The sequence below is a fragment of the Symphalangus syndactylus genome, chromosome 7, assembly GCF_028878055.3.
Source record: "Symphalangus syndactylus isolate Jambi chromosome 7, NHGRI_mSymSyn1-v2.1_pri, whole genome shotgun sequence".
NCBI classification, from domain to species: Eukaryota; Metazoa; Chordata; class Mammalia; order Primates; family Hylobatidae; genus Symphalangus; species Symphalangus syndactylus.
In genome coordinates this window covers 122,221,846-122,241,698 of record NC_072429.2, presented here as the reverse complement: position 1 = coordinate 122,241,698, position 19,853 = coordinate 122,221,846, and the positions used below count along the sequence as shown (strand labels likewise).

Below are 19,853 nucleotides of genomic sequence, written 5' to 3'. Positions count from 1 at the left end.
GTGAGGATTAAATGTGATCATGTATGTAAGGAGATTAATTGAACAGTTAGCATATAGTTAGGACTCAGTCATTGTCAGCTATTAAGACCATCGTCAGTTTTAGTTAATGGCCATTCTGTTTTTTTTTTTTTTTTTTTTTTTTCAGTTCCTCAGGAGAAAAACCTTAGGTCATTGTTGACTCCTCACATCCGGTGCATTAGCAAATTCTGTTGGCTCTACTTTCAAAATACATTCCAAGTCTGACCACTTTATATGTCCTCCAGTGTTGCCATGCTGGTTCAAGCCATAATCTCTTTCCTGGATTATTTATTTATTTATTTACTTACTATTTTGAGACAGAATCTTGCTCTGTCACCCAGGCTAGAGTGCAGTGATGTGATCTCGGCTTGCTGCAGTTTCCGCCTCCCGGATTCAAGTGACTCTCCTGCCTCAGCCTCCCAAGTAGCTGGGATTACAGGCATGCACCACCACGCCTAGCTAATTTTTGTGTTTTTGGTAGAGACGGTGTTTCACCGTTTTGGCCAGTCTGGTCTCAAACTCCTGGTCTCAGGCTATCGGCCCACCTCAGCCTCCCGAAGTGCTGGGATTACAGGCATGAGCCACGGCGCCTGACCATCTTTCCTGGATTATTATAATAGATTCTTGATTGGCCTCCTTCCTGTTTTCCACTGTTTGATATATATATTATGCCCCACCTTCCCTCAACAGTCAGTTCTCTTTATGTATTTATTTATTTTTGAGACAGAGTCTTGCTCTGTCACCCAGGTTAGAGTGCAGTGGCACCAACACGGCTCACTGCAGCCTCAACTTCCCAGAATCAAGTGATCCTCCCACCTCAGCCTCCTAAGTAGCTGGGACTACAGGGGCACGCCACCAGACCCAGCTCATTTTTAAGTTTTTTTTGTAGAAATGGAGTCTCACTATGTTGCTCAGGCTGGTCTCAAACTCCTGGACTCAAGCAATCCTTCAGTTTCAGCTTCCCAAATTGCTGGGATTAAAGGTGTGAACCACCACGCCCCACCAATAGTCAGTTCTTAATGCAGTGAATCTTTTTTTTTTTTTTTTTTTGAGACGGAGTCTCGCTCTGTCACCCAGGCTGGAGTGCAGTGGCACAATCTCGGCTCACTGCAAGCTCTACCTCCCGGGTTCACGACATTCTCCTGCCTCAGCCTCCCGGAGTAGCTGGGACTACAGGTGCCCGCCAACATGCCTGGCTAATTTTTTGTATTTTCAGTAGAGACGGAGTTTCACCGTGTTGGCCAGGGTGGTCTCGATCTCCTGACTTCATGATCCGCCCTCCTTGGCCTCCCAAAGTGCTGGGATTAGAGGCGTGAGCCACCACGCCCAGCAAATGCAGTGAATCTTTTAAAAAGTCAAAACAGTTGATCACTTAAAACCCTCATGAGACTCCCTATCTAAGTAAAAGTCTATAAGTTTGGAAGCAACCCTAAGCATCCCTGCATCCTTTATAATGACATCTTTTTTTTACCCCTTTACAAAACCTACTCTATTCCAGCCACACTGGCATAGCTACTTCTTTAATACCAGGGCCTTTCCATTTGGTATACCTCTGCTGGAAGTACTCTTCCCCTTGATATCTGCATGACCCATTCTTTTAACTTTTTTTTTTTTTACATTATTTTAAACTAAAAAACAAAACCTCAGGAGTTATAGTACTTTAGTGTGGTCCAGAAAGTGTACAAATAAATAACTCAGTCCTTATAACCTTATGTGGTAGGTAAGATTTTTTTTTTGTATGAGAAAACTGATGCACAGAGACTTAAATAAATTGCCCAAATTCACCTTATAGTAAGCTGTGTGACTATGATTCAAATTTAGGAGTCTGTCTACTTCAAGTCTTTGCTAAAATTTCACCTTTGCAATGATGCTTACCATAGCACCACATTTAAAATTACAAACCACTCACCTGACATGCCTCTCCTAGCACTTACCACCTTCCAACATTTTCTATACTTTTCTATTTTTAAGTATTTTTCTCTCTTCCCGAATCAGAATGTAACTGCACGGGGACTTGGATTTTGACTTTTTGTTTGGCAATGTTATCCCAGCACTTAGAACAGAACCTAGCAGGAAGTAAGTGTATATTAAATATTTGTTGTTGATTGTTCTATACTCTAAAGAGATAGAAGTCTAGCAGAGGAGACCTAACAGCAATATACAGAGACTATTTGCCATAAATCCCATATTTGCGGTATATGGTGGTTGAGCAATTAGAATGCACTCTGCTGGATGTTGTAGAGTAGAAAGGATTCCCCCCAACCCCCACCACAGTTCCCAGCAGGCATTATACCTTTTTGAGACAAAGTTCTCCTCCCTTTTATACATCAAGGTGTCTGTGTAGACCAAATTATAATCACAGTGTTACTTAATGAGCATGGGATTGGATTAAAATAAATCGGTGGTCTTTAGGGGTAATATATTCATACCGACAAGCCCATCAGTACCGAAAATGAAACGTCTCTGTAATTGGAATATTTTCTGATTTGGGGGCTTTACATTCAAAACATTTGGCTGGATTACACCTTGCTGTTTTACATCAATCATGCATTTCAGAGACTTCACTCCCTGATCACCCTGATTATATTTGGATATTTCTTAGTTTCCTCAGCCACATATTTATTGACAGAGCATTTCTTAGGCTAGGCTACTTTTATGGGTGGTTACATTTATTCATATTAATTCATTAACTTGAATTTTTCCTAGTCTAATCTCAGGCTGACCTTTTTTTTCAAAACTTCTCATTACCTCTGATCAGGCTGATCTTATCTTCAAGTTCTGAAGTTACCTATAGTCACCTATTTATTAACTACATTCTATTTTTACATTTTGAATATGATCTCATTCAGCTGGGCTTATAGATTTGTGTTTTTGTTTTTTCCTGACTTGTACAGGTTCCCTGAATATTGTGGTGGTGGTGGTCTGTTTGTTTTTTGTTGTTTTTTTAAAACTTTTATTTTCATCCTACCAACTTTATGACTTTGGATATCTTTTCTGTAGTTTCTTTTTCTTCCAGAATCAGAGTAGCCATTGTCTATTTCTGTACTTTCTTTGTTTTCTAAAGTCTAAGGTTCTTTGGTTTCTGTAAAGTTAGGGTTGTTTCTCATGTTGAAGAGTCACTTAAGGATGGATAGTAGGGTGTTTTTTTTTTTTAATTGATGATGATCGTACATTACTTTTGGGTTTTTTTTTTTTCTTTTGAGACAGTGTTTTGCTTTTGTCGCCCAGGCTGGAATGCAATGGCGCAATCTCGGCTCACTGCAACCTCTGCCTCGTGGATTCAAGCAATTCTCCTGCCTCAGCCTCCGGAGTAGCTGTAAGCGCCTCCCAATTACAGGTGCCTGCCACCACGCCCAGCTAATTTTTGTATTTTTAGTAGAGACGAGGTATCAAACTCCTGACCTCAGGTGATCCACCTGCCTCAGCCTCCCAAAGTGCTGGGATTACAGGCGTGAGCCACTGCGCCCGGCCTACTTTTGGGTTGTTTACCTACATTTTTATTCTTCCATGTGTTAGGTAAAATAGAACATTCTGCAGTATGTAGAAGGTACTATTTTAAAAATTGTATGTTTATTTGAAAGTCTGGAAAGATACTCAAAACTCAACACCAATACGTGTAGCATACAGGAGATTTTAAAAACTTAAAGCATAACAGTACAGAAACATGAAAAGTATACAGCTTAATGAAGTATCACAAAGCATAGGTAGGGAGCTTTTGGGTGTGGCAGTGAATGGTGTTCGCTAGAGTTGGGTGACATGGCAGTTCTGTATTCAGTTATAAGCAAGAAAGGGCCCTTGATTTTAGGTTTAGAAGTTACAGCTTTATTTGGGAGACAGTGAAGAGCTAGAACAGGGATCTGATGACACAGTGTTTAGGATGGATTATAGTTAACAAATCTAGAGCTAAGAAGACCAGTTAAAAGATTATAATGGTAGGCTGGGTGCGGTGGCTCATGCCTGTAATCCTAGCACTTTGTTTGGGAGGCTGAGGCGGGCATATCACCTGAGATCAGGAGTTCAAGACCAGCCTAGCCAACATGGTGAAATCCCATCTCTACTAAAAATACAAAAATTAGCTGGATGTGGCCGTGTGCACCTGTAATCCAAGCTGCCTGGGAGGCTGAGGCAGGAGAATTGCTTGAACCCTGGAGGCGAAGGTTGCAGTGAGCCGAGGTTGTGCCATTGCACTCTAGCCTGGGCAAGAGAGCAAGACTCTGTCTAAAAAAAAAAAATATATATATATATATATATATATATATATATAATAGTAATAGCTACCACTTACATAGCAGTTGCTATGTACCAGGCATAGTACTTGATAAGACACATATATTTCTCCTGTTTATAAACTATCATTATCCTCATTACTAGATTCTTAGTATCTAGTATCCATATACTAAGTATTCTAGATTACTAGATCCTTAGAGTTTAAATTAAGGTGGTATTAGCAGGAATGGAGAAAAATGTCAAATAATACAGCACAGGATCTGAGAGTTGTTTGAACACAGGGAGGGAAGGCAGTGTTGTTTCCAGCTGAAGAAGTGAGCAGTAGACCATTGGGAGTTTTGTTTTGTTTTGTTTTGTTTTTGAGACGGAGTCTTGCTCTGTAGCCCAGGCTGAAGTGCAATGGCACGGTCTGGGCTCACTGCAAGCTCTTCCTCCTGGGTTCACGCCATTCTCCTGCCTCAGCCTCCTGAGTAGCTGAGACTACAGGCGTCCACCACCACGCCCGGCTAAGTTTTTGTATTTTTAGTAGAGACTGGGTTTTCACTGTGATAGCCAGGATGGTCTCAATCTCCCGACTTGGTGATCTGCCCGCCTTGGCCTCCCAAAGTGCTGGGATTACAGATGTGAGCCACTGCGCCCGGCCGACCGTTGGGAGTTTTATGCCAGAATTGCTAAGAGGTTGGGACTGCTTATCCTTGGGGATGAATAGAAAACAGCAAAGCACAGGCCGGGCGTGGTGGCTCACGACTGTAATCCTAGCACTTTGGGAGGCCAAGGCGGGCGGATCAGGAGATCGAGACCATCCTGGCTAACACGGTGAAATTCCATCTCTAGTAAAAATACAAAAAAAAAAAAAATTAACCGGGTGTGGTGGCGGGCTCCTGTAATCTCAGCTACTTGGGAGGCCGTGGCAGAATGGCGTGAACCCGGGAGGCGGAGCTTGCAGTGAGCCAAGATCGCACCACTGCACTTCAGTCTGGGCGACAGGGTGAGACTCCGTCTCAAAAAAAAAAAAAAGAAAAGAAAACAGCAAAGCACAAAAAGAATTAAGGAGGTCTGAAACAATGCCTGTATTTTAAAGGTGAGAAATTGAATCATGGAACCAAGAATATTAAGTAAACCAAGGGATCGAAGCATTTTAAGAAAGTAGTGGCCAGGCATAGTGGCTCACACTTCTAATCCCAGCACTTTGGGAGGCCAAGGTGGGAGGACCACCTGAAGCCAGAAGTTCGAGACCAGCCTGAGCAACATAGTGAGACCCCCCCCACCTCTTTATTTTAGAGATGATGATCTCTAAAATAAAAAATAAAAATTGGCTGGGCATGGTGGCTCACACCTGTAATCCCAGCACTTTAGGAGGCCGAGGCAGGTGGATAACTTGAGCCCAGGAGTTCAAGACCAGCCTGGGCAATGTGGTAAAACCCTGTCTCTACAAAAACCAGCTGGGTGTGGTGGCGCCTGCCTGTAGTCCCAGCTCCTCAGGAGGCTGAGAGAGAGAATCGCTTGAACCCAGGAGGCAGAGGTTGCAGTGAGCTGAGATTGTGCTGCTGCACTCACTGCACCCCAGCCCAGGCAATAGAGCAAGACTCCGTCTCAAAATAGTAAAATAAAATAAGATAAAATACATAATCAGTAGCCAGGCATAGTGGCACATGCCTGTAGCCCCAGCTACTACTGGGGAGGCTGAGGCAGGAGGATCTCTTGAGCTCAGGAAGTTGAGGCTGCAGTGAGCCATGATTGTGCCACTGTGCTCCAGCCTGGGTGACGGAGCAAGACCCTATCTCTGAAAATAAATAAAGAAGGTAGTGATAGTTCTGTAGAAGTCAGTGAGGTAGAGAAAAGGCTATTGGATTTAGCTATTGGAAGACAGTTGTGAATGTACTGAAAGAGCTGTAGAGGTAGAAACTAAATTGGATTACCGAGTAGATGGTGAGGTGATTTAAACTCATGTTTAAAGACAAAGCTAAGGAAGGATATCACAACTATAGTGATATAACGTGTATATCGTGTATTAGAATATATTGCTGTTTAAGTTTTCAAAGAGCCCTAAATTTGTGTTGAGTACATCCTATTTCAGCCTCATTTGTTGATATTTGAATTGACTCAAACAACTGACCTCCCCACCAAACATGCTTTTTAAAAAATGAATTTAAAGCTTGAATAAGCTTGGTCTTCTGTGAAAAATAACGTAGAATATTTTTATTATGCAACTGTGTCTACTTTAGGAAAACTTTTTTGTTATTGCTGCTTTTTCTCTGTGCTAACTTACTGATTCTGCAAGGTTGTGAGAGACTTAAAATTTAACAAAATACTGACATTTCCTCTCTTAAAACTTCACTTTTAAAGAACTATAAGTGCTCTCAATATTTAAGTAGATTTTAGCCAAAGAATAAATGAGAATATTACATCTCTAGGTTAAAATTTCAGATTAAGTTTGTTTTCTCTTTGTTTTTTACTTTTTAGGAATTTTTTTCTGGTAATACATGTGAAAATGTGAAAAATAGAAAGTGAAAGTCCCCATCTCTGTCATCCAGTGTTAATTACTGTTAACGTGTTGAACTTACCTCTTGGGAATTAGATGACTTCGATTTAATACTTGTGCTAGTCTTCTTTAGGAAATAAGATATACACAAGATAATTCATCTAGAGATACTTATAACATCAGAAAAAATTGCAGGCAATCTAAATATAATACATTCAGCAATTTGTTAAATAGATTCGTGTAATGGCTGAAATACTATTCATTCATTAAATTTTTAGAGTAGTATTTAATGACATGAAAAATGTTGGTATTACTAGAAAAAACTACAAAACATATATAGTATTATCTCAGTTTTAAAATCACGTAAATATGTTTGCACAGGAAAAAAATGGTTTTTGCACCAAGAGATTAAAAGAGGTTGTCTGTGGGTGGCTGAAATTAAGGGTGGCATTTTCATTTTTCCAGTTATAATGGGCATGTATTGCTTTTATTTTTATATTGCTTTTGTTAGAACTGTTTTTGAAAGATGCATTTAAAAATTTTTTAGTGTATACTCTATATGGAGGACTCCCAAATAATTTTTTTTTTTTTTTTTTTTTGCACACATTGTTGAGTCTTTCTTGCTGCCTAGTGCTTATTTGGAGAGAATGACAAGCCATTCACTATGCAAATCAAAGATTCTTTTATACCACTTATAAGATTGTCTTCCAAGTTTCTTAGGAAATGTTTTTTCCTAGTATTGTCCACACCCACCCCTTTTCTTGTTTTGTAAGGAAATAAAATCTTTTTATCCTCAGGAATATGGTAGTATTTATTTTCTTTTTTAATGTGCCAAAATATACATAACATAAAATTGACCATTTTAACCATTTTTTTTTTTTTTTTTTTTTTTTTTTTTTTTTTTTTTTTTTTTTTTTTTTTTTTTTTTTTGAGACGGAGTCTTGCTCTGTCGCCCAGGCTGGAGTGCAGTGGCGCAGTCTCGGCTCACTGCAAGCTCCGCCTCCCGGGTTCACGCCATTCTCCTGCCTCAGCCTCTCCGAGTAGCTGGGACTACAGGCGCCCGCCACCGCGCCCGGCTTATTTTTTTTTTTTATACATTTAGTAGAGACAGGGTTTCACCATGGTCTCGATCTCCTGACCTCGTGATCCGCCCGCCTCGGCCTCCCAAAGTGCTGGGATTACAAGCGTGAGCCACCGCGCCCGGCCCATTTTAACCATTTTTAAGCTTATAGTTCGTTAAGTACATTCACGTTGTTCTGTAACTATCATCACCATTCATCTCCAGAACTTTTTCATCTTCCAGAATTGAAACTCCATACCCATTAAACACTTAGTCCCAGTTCCTCTCTCCTCCTAGTCCCTGGCAACCACTATTCTACTTTCTGTCTCTGAATGGGACTGTTCTCTGAATCTCATATTCCTACACTAATCGTATTTGTCTTTTATGATTTGCTTATTTCACTTAGCATATCTTCAGAGTTCATCCATATTGTAGCATGTGTTAAAATTCCCTTTTTTAAACAAAAAGGAATAATACCCCATTCTGTGTACCATGTTTTGTTTGTCCATTCGTCTGTCAGTGGACACTTGGGTTGCTTCCCCTTTTGGGAATTGAATAATGCTGCTATGAACATGAGTGTACAAATATTTGTGCAAATCCCTGCATTTGCTTCTTTGGGTATATACCCAAAAGTGGAATTGCTGGATCATACAGAAATTTTGTGTTTAACTTTCTGAGGAATTGCCTTACTATTTTATGTTACCACCAGCAACACACAAGGATTCCAGTTTCTCTACATCCTCACCAACAATTGCTATTTTCTCCTTTTTTTTTTTTTTTTTTTTTTTGTGAATAGCCATCCTAATGTGTGTGAAGTGTTAACTCTGTGGTTTTGATTTGCGTTTTTCTAATGACTAGTGATGTTGAGCATCTTTTCATGTGTTTATTGGCTATTTGTCTATCTTTGGAGAAATCTCTATTCACATCTTTAGCTTATTTTTTAATTGGTTTGCTTGTTTTGCAAAGGAGTTCTTTAAATATTCTGGAGATATATATATATGTATGTGTGTATATATATGTGTGTGTGTGTGTATATATACATATAAAACCTTATATACCTTATCAGTATATGATTTGCAGATTTTTTTCCTTTTCTGTAGGTTGCCTTTTCACTCCATTGATAGTGTTCTTTGTGCATAAAAGGTACTCATTTTGATGAGGTCTAACTTACATAGTTTTATTTAGTTGTCTGTGCTTTTAGTGTCATCCACGAAATCATTGCCAAATCCAATGCTGTTTTCTCCTAAGAGTTCCTAAATTGTTTTTTAGTTCTTTATTCTCTCATACAGTTTTAAGTTATCATCTCAACTTCCCCCTCATTTATTTCTTTCAAAGGATGTAATTTCTGTCATCTTTTGATGTTGACATTAAAAAGAATAAAACTATTATGTCAGACTTTACGTGTACCCACTGCAGTCTAAAAACCAGTTGATATGTTGTGAAACATTTAAAAATAATAACATGAGCAAACTCTTAGCAAACAAAGTTTACCTTGATTCTTTTTTTTCTCTCTTAATTTGCGTTTTCAGTCGACTTAACCCACTGTATTTTATGTTGATGTGAAATTTTTTTCTATACAAGCCGTTTATTTGAAATGTCTACTATATGTAAGACAGTCAGTGTTAGCATGCTCATCAATAACAGTAGAAAAGTAGAACCAGTGGAAACCTCTGTATAGCTGTAGTGGTACTCAAAAGAGAATTGTATCATTTTAAAATGTTTTACACAGGTGAATTCAAGTTTGGAGGTACCTAAATAAAAATACTACGTATTTCTTTAAAAACTTTTATATACAATTAAAGTATAAACAAGTTGTACAAAGTACTGGTTATGCAGGTTGTAGACAACACTTGAATAGGACATGAAATCAGTTTAAGAAAAATTTCTGAGCCTTAGAGGGCTTCTGAGTGCCAAGAAATAAAATGTTTGTGGGTAGAGTTGTTAGAATTAATGCTCTGTCATTCAGAACAAGAACATGTTATCTACTTGGATTTGAAATGATAAAACATAGTAAGATTTTAAAAAATTGTTTTCGCTAATCTTTGTATCGTTCCAATTTTGTGAGCAAGAAAAGTAAGATTTTATGAGATCTTACATGGTTGAAGTTTCCTTACCCATCCAATTAGTTCATTTGTCTGTGGATGTATTGTAGTTATTGCTAAAGACAGTGTTCTCTTGAAAATGCCTTGCATGGGCCTGGCACATGGGTGCTTATTACATATTCTTGCTTTCTTGCCTCTGGGTTGGGGAGGCACTGCACTGCAAAGGGAGCCCCTCCATTCTGCATTCTGAAGACATTGCTAGGGGAGAGTCTGGACTTCTTCTACCTGTGACCAGAGTGAAGGGAAAATTCTTGCCTTCTCAGAGATGGATCAATGACTATGAAAAACCTACCCTGTGATCTTTTCCAGTCTAAGCGTTAAAAGCTCCTAAAGCAAAACAAACAAACAAAAAATCAAGACTGTGTTTTTGTGTATCAGTTCCATTGTTTTTATAAATGTAAGTATTGTTCATATAAATAAGTAGACAGTAATAAAAGGAGTTATGCTTAGCAGTGCCACTCAGTTTTTTTTGTTATACATCAAAAATCACTTGCCAAAAATGATTTTTATTGTTCTTTTAGCTTTATTAGGTCTCCTTTCAATTTTATTGAAAGCAGAGAATTGAAAACCACCTAATAAGGGAAAGTATTTGTTGCCTTTCTTTAGTCATTCAATGTCTTTTTTTCTTTTTTTCTTTTTCTTTTTTTTTTTTTTTTTTTTGAGACGGAGCCTCGCTGTGTCACCAGGCCGCAGTGCAGTGGTGTGATCTCAGCTCACTGCAACCTCTGCCTCCCGGGTTCAAGCAATTCTCCTGCCTCAGCCTCCCAAGTAGCTGGGATTACAGGTGCGCACTGCCACACCCAGCTAATTTTTGTATTTTTAGTAAAGACGTGATTTCACCATGTTAGCCACAATGGTCTTTATCTCTTGACCTCATGATCCCCCCCGCCTCAGCCTCCCAAAGTGCTGGGATTACAGGCGTGAGCCACCATGCCTGGCCTAGTCATTCAATTTCTTTCTTTTTTTTTTTTTTTTTCTTTTTTGAGACTGAGTTTCGCTCTTAATTGCCCAGGCTGGAGTGCAGTGGCGCGATCCTGGCTCACCGCAACCTCTGCCTCCTGGGTTCTAGTGATTCTCCTGCCTCAGCCTCCCTGATTACAGGCAAGCGCCACCTCGCCCGGCTGATTTTTTGTATTTTTAGTAGAGACAGGGTTTCTCCATGTTGGTCAGGCTGGTCTCGAACTCCCAACCTCAGGTGATCCACCAGCCTCGGCCTCCCAAAGTGCTGCGATTACAGGCATGAACCACCATGCCCGGCTGTCATTCAATTTCTTAACACCTACACCAGTGTTTTTCTTTGGCTTTATGAAAGTTTTTAATACCTTGAAGTGTCTGCAATAGTGAAATTCAGAATGGGTGAGAGAGAGAATTTTTTTTTTAGATTTAATTTTATTTATTTTTAAAATTATATTTTAAGTTCTGGGATACATGTGCAGAATGTGCAGGTTTGTTACATAGGTATATATGTGCCATGGTGGTTTGCTGCACCCATCAACCCGTCATCTACATTAGGTATTTCTCCTAATGCTATCCCTCCTCATGTCCCCCACTCCCCGAAAGGCCCCAGTGTGTGGTGTTCCCCTCCCTGTGTCCATATGTTCTCATTGTTCAACTCCCACTTATGAGTGAGAACATGCAGTGTTTGGTTTTCTGTTCCTGTGTTAGTTTGCTGAGAATGATGGCTTCCAGCTTCATCCATGTCCATGCAAAGGACATGAACTCATCGTTTTTATGGCTGCATGGTATTTCCATGGTATGTATGTGCCACATTTTCTTTATCCAATCTATCATTGATGAGCATTTGGGTTGGTCCCAAGTCTTTGTTATTGTGAATAGTGCTGCAGTGAACATGTGTGTGCATGTGTTTTTATAGTAGAATGATTTATAATCCCTTGGGTATATACCCAATAATGGGATTGCTGGGTCAAATGGTATTTCTGGTTCTAGATCCTTGAGGAATTGCCACACTGTCTTCCACAATGGTTGAACTAATTTACACTCCTACCAACTGTGTAAAAGTGTTCCTATTTCTCCACATGCTCTCCAGCATCTGTTGTTTCTTGACTTTTTAATGATCACCATTCTAACTGGTATCAGCTGGTATGTCATTGTGGTTTTAGAACTTTCTTTTTTAAAATGGAGAAAGGCAAATGAATGGGATGCCTTGTGCCTTTTTAGGCTGATCAGTTTTAAGAAAAAGTACATGTGAAAGTTGATAATTTGGAAATAGATTCCTTTTAAATATTCCTTGGAAAATGAAAGTCTTATACACTACACTGATCTAAGATGTAAATATTTGTCTTAAAAATAATACACCACCCAAGGTGTAAGCTTTTTTTCAAACATCCTCAAATATAGGTACATTGATAAAGATGGTGACAAATCGTACACGTCATTTAATATTTTTGAAGTACCTGTCTAATTTTTACACAAATTATTGTGGTATAAATATCCTTTTTATTGTGAACCAACCAAATATTTTGCTCAAATCAAAAATAAATGCCCTGATAAAACAACATTCGACAACAGAGTAAAGCCAGCCTGGGATGTGATCCAAAGACTCAAATGTTTGGTGGTGTTTTCCTAAAGCACTGCCTGTTTTTCTAAACTGATCAGTTTTCAGAGTAGTAGGGCATAGAATTATAGAGTTGTTAGGAACCTTTGACTTTGATTTCTATCTTTGGTTTGTTTGTTTGTGACTGAGTCTTGCTCTGTCGCCCAGGCTGGAATGCAGTGGCACGATCTCTGCTCAGTGCAACCTCTGCCTCCTGGGTTCAAGCGATTCTCCTGCCTCAGCCTCCCAAGTAGCTGGGATTACATGCACGTGCCACCACGCCCAGCTCATTTTTGTATTTTAGTAGAGACGGGGTTTCACATTGTTGGCCATGGCCAGGCTGGTCTCAAACTCCTGACCTCAAGTGATCCGCCCACCTCGACCTCCCAAAGTGCTGGGATTACAGGCATGAGCAACCGCGCCTGGCCCTGTCTATTTTTGTTTGTTTTGTTTTGTTTGTATTTTAGATACCTTTGACTTCTAATGTGAAAATACTCTATATGATCTCAGAGCGGTGTATGAACTTTGGAATACTTTATGATAGAACCTCTAGCTCATAAAGCAGCCCATTAACTTAGCCTGTAGTCTATTTATTGTACTAAAATGAAGTTACATAAAGCTGTATGGTTTTTACAACAGATTAACGTACTTAAACAGTTTTGTTTTGTTTTGTGGCAGGGTCTCACTCTGTTGCCCAGGCTGGAGTGCAGTGGCGCGATCACGGGTCACTGCAACCTCCACCTCCCAGGCTCAAATCATCCTCCCACTTCAGCCTACCAAGTAACTGGGACCACAGGTGTGCTCCACCATGCCTGGCTAGTTTTTTTGCAATTTTAGTAGAGATGGGGTTTTGCCACATTGCCCTTGTTGTTCTGGAACTTGTGAGCTCAAAGCAATCCACCTGCCTAGGTCTCCCAAAATGCTAGGATTACAGGCATGAGCCACCATGCCCGGCCCCTAAACAGTTTTTTAATTCAGCTGTTGCATTATCTGCATTGAACTGGGCAAAATATACAGTAATAACTCTTTTTCATTGTTCAAGCCAAAATTATAATTCTGATGGACCAGTTATTTTGAGGTTGCTGCTGGTGGTTAGGTGGCAATATTTTGGTGAGTCTGTATCTTTCTTAGGTCTTTCTAATTTCTATAGCCTTAAAATAAATGAGTACCTACTGTAATAAACTATTACAACTTTTTGTCAGTGGTGGAAAACTTCACTGTCTAGACTACTTTTTCTAAAGTGGTTATGAACTACTTGTTATGAACCATAAACCAGTAAATCTTATATTAGCTGCTTCATAGACATTGCTGATATTTGTTTATCATGAAATGGTTATTCTAGATACTAACTTGTAGTTTCCTGGGGAGCTGCAAAATGATTCTGCACAAAAAGCAGTTTTTACTAACTTGTAATCAGAGAATACTCTTTGGAGGAATTTAAATTGGGAGTTTTGTAAAGAAAAACTTAGATGGCTTTCTTAATTTTTCTTAAAGGATGGGTCATCAGTTAAGGAAGTTGAAACCTACCACCGGACACGTGCTTTAAGATCTTTGAGAAAAGATGCACAGAATTCTTCAGATTCTAGTTTTGAGAAGAATGTGGAAATAACGGAGCAACTTGCTAATGGCAGGCATTTTACAAGGTAATACAAGATGGTTGAACACTAATTCAAAATAGTTTTAAAGCAGTAATTTAGGATTTGCTTTAATTTTTGAAGTGTATTTTTGACTGGTCATCAAGGTTCCAGGGCTATAAAATGTAGTTTATTTGAAAATAAATGATCACAAGTGAGTATTACTAAATTAAAAATTAATATGTGGCTGGGCACGGTGGCTCACATCTGTAATCCCAGCATTTTGGGAGGCCGAGGCGGGCAGATCACCTGAGGTCAGGAGTTCGAGACCAGCCTGACCAACATGGAGAAACCCCCGTCTCTACTAAAAATACAAAAAATTAGCCGGGCGTAGTGGCGGGCGCCTGTAGTCCCAGCTACTCGGGAGGCTGAGGCAGGAGAATGGCGTGAACCCAGGAGGTGGAGCTTGCAGTGAGCTGAGATCGTGCCACTGCACTTCAGCTTGGGAGACAGAGCGAGACTCTGTCTCAAAAAAAAAAAAAAAAAAAAAAAATACAAAATTAGCCGGGTGTGGTGGCGCTTGCCTGTAATCCCAGCTACTCAGGAGGCTGAGGCAGGATAATCACTTGAACCCGGGAGGTGGAGGTTGCAGTGAGCGGAGATCGTGCCATTGCATTCCAGCCTGGGCAACAAGAGCGAAACTCAGTCTCAAAAAATAATAATAATAATAATAATATGTGGCCAGGCGCAGTGACTCACACCTGTAATCCCAGCACTTTGGGAGACCAAGGCAGGCAGATCACGAGGTCAGGAGTTTGAGACCAGCCGGGCCAATATGGTGAAACCCCATCTCTACTAAAAGTAAAATTTTAAAAATTAGCTGGGCATGGTGGCATGCACCTGAGGTCCTAGCTACTCGGGAGGCTGAGGCAGAAGAATCGCTTGAACCCAGGAGGCAGAGATTGCAGTGAGCCAAGATCGTGCCACTGTACTCTAGCCTGGGTGACAAAGCAAGACTCCATCTCCAAAAAAAAAAAAAAAAAAAAAAATGTACACATTCATGCTTTTATTATTCAAAGATGATACCTGTGATACGTATGAGTACAGCTAACAAGGTTAGCTGACATAGGATCAGTTCTCAGGTATTTGAGTGTCTAAAGAGACCTTTTGTGACGATAACTTAGCTTGTGGTTTATGGCTCCGCTTCATAGTCTATACAAAGCCTTCATTCATAATCGTAGTTCTGTTTCTGATTGCTTGCTATAAAGTTTTTTATCAATTCTGAGTCATTTATGAATTTCTATGTGTTGGTGTATTTCTAAAGCAGCCTGTACATACATTTTTTTGGTTTTGTTTTTAGTCTAATGAGGTGGCATGAAACCCATTTTAAACTCAAGAAATCAATTTTAATGGATTAGGTAGTTTGGCTAAATTCATGGAACTGGAGTATCTTTGGTTCAGGGCAAAAAGCCCCAATTAGAGTAAAATTTGTTTGATGAAGTAATTGTTTTGGCTGGGCACTGTGGCTCACACCTGTAATCCTACCACTTTGGGAGGCCAAGGCAGAAGGATCACTTCAGTTGGGGAGTTTGATACCAGCCTGGGCAACATAACGAGACCCTATCTCTACAAAAAATAAAAATAAAAAAATTATCTGGGCATGGTGGCACACACCTGTAGTCCCAGCTACTGTGGAGGCTGAGGCAGAAGGATCACTTGAGCTGGGGAGGTCAAGGCTGCAGTGAGCTGTAATCATGCCACTGAGAGTGAGACCCTGTTTCAAAAAAAAAAAAGAATCGTTTTTACATTACTTCTTCTCATAAATAAACAATTTGTAATGACTTAGAAGACTGAAATCCTCCTGCTCTTAAATGGAATTTTGATTCTTTTTTTTTTTTTTGAGACAGAGTCTTGCTCTGTCGCCTGTGCTGGAATGTAGTGGCATGATCTCAGCTTACTGCAACCTCCGCCTCCCAGGTTCAAGCGATCCTCTTGCATCAGCCCACCTAGTAACTGGGATTATAGGCACGCGCCACCATGTCCAGCTAATTTTTGTATTTTTAGTAGAGATGGGGTTTCGCCATGTTGGCCAGGCTGGTCTCGAACTCCTGACCTCAGGTGATCCACCCACCTCAGCCTCCCAATGTGCTGGGATTACAGGCGTGAGCTACTGCGCTCGGCCTGGAATTTTGATTCTCTTATTTTGTATACCATATTTTCTAGATAAGCAAGGTTATGCCCTTTTGAGTTTTTAATTTTTTTCTCAGCTATTTCATCATTCTTTTAATACATATTTTTAAATTTGCATCTTATTTCATCCATTATTTATGGAGTGTTTTATACTATATTTTATGAAATCCATAGTATCAGCAATTAAAACATATGACAATGTTTATGGGACACTAAAAAAGAAAAAACACTGACAGTGAACTGTGAGGTGCCATCAGTAAGACACATTCCAATTTCAGAGATGTTAAAATGGGGAGAAATGTACAACTTTTAGAATCGATGAAGTACAATATAAACCAGCCTGATATTTCTGAAATTTGAAGTCTTAAGGTTTATTCTTCTGGGTTAAGGTAGTGGTCCATTAACTGTCTCTGAGAACTTAAAATTGGTTTTGACAATCTGAAGAAAAAAATAAACATTTTAGGCTCCCTAAATTGTTACCTTATAGAGAATTGCCATAAAATTTGAGGCCATACATTTGTGTTTACAGTTGAATTGGCATCAAGTAGTACTACTTTAGTTATCTTAGATTAATGAGACAAGAACAGAATCAGACCTGAATACATAAGTGATGCGTCTGCTTCTGTATGAAAGGCAATATGATGTCATAGCATGACATACTATTTAAATGAATGTTTGGCACATTTCCAGTAAAGAGAAGTGGATGAGTTGCCCCATCGTGGTACACAGCAGTATATAACGCAAATATGATACACAACATGCCAAATTCGAGAGAAACTGATAGCAGTCAATACCACATTCATACACCAAATGGTTATTTCATTTTAGCAAAACCCCTTATTACATTAATATTTATTGATGGTTTTATAGTTTTATTTGTATAAAACTTATAGATGAATTTCTGTTTAGTTTGGTTTACGTAGTCATACAAACAAATTAATGTTGGAAGTCCTGTTTTTACCTTTAAAAGGATCTGTACATTATTCAAGTTTATAAAACATTGTTTGGCTTTATGTTAGAAAGGTCTTAAGGTAGTATAATAAAATAAATGCTTTCAATCTGGATTTAAAGAGGAATGACTTGATATTTTTAATTAGATTACTTCTAAAATATATTGAATTTCTATCCTTTTTATTAATTCTGTTTTTCTTTTTGAGAATATTGCCTTGCTCTGACACCCAGGCTGGAGTGTAGTGGCATGATCATGGCTCACAGTAGCCTAAAACCCCCAGGCTCAAGTGATCCAGTGGTCCTCCTGCCTCAGCCTCTGAGTAGCTGGGATTACAGGCATGCCCTACCACACCCAGCTAATTTTTGTATTTTTAGGAGAGATAGGATTTCACCATGTTGGCCGGACTGGTGTAGAACTCCTGACCTCAAGTGATCTGCCTGCCTTGGCCTCCAGAAGTGCTGGGATTACAGGCGTGAGCCACCATGCCCTGCCTCATTTTTAAATTTTTTTTTTATTTGAGACGGAGTCTCGCTCTGTCGCCCAGGCTGGAGTGCAGTGGCGCGATCTCGGCTCACTGCAAGCTCCGCCTCCCGGGTTCACGCCATTCTCCTGCCTCAGCATCTCCGAGTAGCTGGGACTACAGGTGCCTGCCACCACACCCGGCTAATTTTTTGTATTTTTAGTAGAGACGGGGTTTCACTGTGGTCTCGATCTCCTGACCTTATGATCCGCCCGCCTCGGCCTCCCAAAGTGCTAGGATTACAAGCGTGAGCCATCGCGCCCGGCCTTAAATTTTTTGTAGAGATGGAGTCTCACCATGTTACCCAGGCTTGTCTTGAACTTTTTTGGACTCAAGCAGTCCCCCTGCCTCAGCCTCCCAAAGTGCTGGGATTACAGGTGCTAGCCACTGTGCCTGGCCATATTAATTATTTCTTAATAACAGCTTTATTGAGATATAATTTATACACCATACAGTTCACAGTTCTAAAGTGTACAATTCCATGGTGTGTGTGTGTGTGTGTGTGTGTGTATTTTTTTTTTGAGATGGAGTCTCCCTCTGTTGACCAGACTGGAGTGCAGTCTTGGCTCACAGCAACCTCTGCCTCCCAGGTTCGAGCAATTCTCCTAACTCAGCCTCCAGTGTAGCTGGGATTACAGTCATGTGCCACCATGCCCAGCTTTTTTTTTTTAGACAGAGTTTTGCTCTTGTCGCCCAGGCTGGAGTGCAGTGGCACAATCTCGGCTCACTGCAACCTCCGCCTCCCAGGTCCAAGAGATTCTCCTTCCCCAGCCTCCCTAGTAGCTGGGATTACAGGCGACCACCACCACATCCAGCTAATTTTTGTGTTTTTAGTAGAGACGGGGTTAGACCATGTTGGTCAGGCTGGTCTCAAACTCCTGACCTGAGGCGATCTGCCTGTCTAGGCCTCCCAGAGTGTTGGGATTACAGGCATGAGCTACTGCACCCAGCCTAATTTTTTTTTTTTTTTTTTTGAGATGGAGTCTTGCTCTGTCGCCCAGGCTGGAAGGCAGTGGCTCAATTTCGGCTCACTGCCACCTCTGCCTCCCAGGTTCAAGCAGTTCTCTGCCTCAGCCTCCCGAGTAGCTGGGATTACAGATGCCCGCCACCACGCCTGGCCAATTTTTGTATTATTAGTAGAGACAGGGTTTCACCATCTTGGCCAGGCTGGTCTTGAACTCTTGACCTTGTGATCCACCCGCCTGAGCCTCCCAAAGTGTTGGGATTACAGGCGTGAGCCACTGCGCCCAGCCACTAATTTTTGTATTTTTAGTAGATACGGAGTTTCACCACGTTGGCCAGGCTGGTCTTGAACTCCTGACCTCAGGTGATTCACCCGTCTTGACTTCCCAAAATGCTGGAATTACAGGCGTGAGCCACCGTGGCCGGCTCAGTACTTCTTATTATTGAATAAGAGTCAATTGTATTGATATACCATATTTTGTTTATTCATTCATTGGTTGGTGAGCCTTTGGATTGTCTACTATTTGGCCATTATGAATAATAATATGAATGTAGGTATACACATTTTTATGTGAAGGTGTAGGTGTCAGTCCTTTTGGGTATACACCTGGGAGTGGAATTGCTGAGTCAAATAGTAACACTAACATTTTGAGGAAGTAGCATACTTTTCCAAAACATTTGCAGCATTTTACATTCCTACCACCAACGTATAAGGGTCTCTACATCCTCATCAACACTTGTCATAGTCTGCCTTTTTGGTGTTCTCCATTTTAACAGGTGTGAAGTATCTCACTGTGGTTCTGATTTACCTTTCCCTGATGGCTAATAATGTTGAGCATCATTTTATGTGCTTATTGGCCATTTGTATGTCTTCTGTCAAGAAGATTTCCTGTACAAAAATCCTCTCCCTACATTCAGGTCATTATTACAAATAGTGATGATTATTTTACGTAATGGTAACATCAGTATCTGTTTGCATAAGGCATATATAAAAGAGCCTACAGTATTTCTGAGTCCTTTTTCATATACTTTTCCTGTTTCTTTTTCACTGTTGTCAGCATGCCTGACTATAGAAATCTCTTTATTTCCTTCCTTTCCATTCTTTTTTTTACTCTGTTTTCAATCTACTTGAGGCTCAAAGACCAGAGGATCAAGATTGTTAGAAAAAGACAGAAAGATAAGAGTAACTGTGTCATGAGGGCAGGATCTAC

At 40.1% G+C, this 19,853-nt stretch overlaps 1 protein-coding gene across 1 annotated transcript in view; it reads left to right on the top strand.

The window, feature by feature from the left end:
- The window catches only part of ATAD2 (ATPase family AAA domain containing 2), a 78,263-nt gene that overhangs the window by 3,357 nt on the left and 55,053 nt on the right, over positions 1-19,853 (top strand). The window contains exon 2 of the mRNA XM_055287153.2: positions 13,938-14,086. Within this exon, the coding sequence (XP_055143128.1) occupies positions 13,938-14,086 (149 nt within the window). The remainder of the gene's footprint in view (positions 1-13,937; positions 14,087-19,853) is intronic.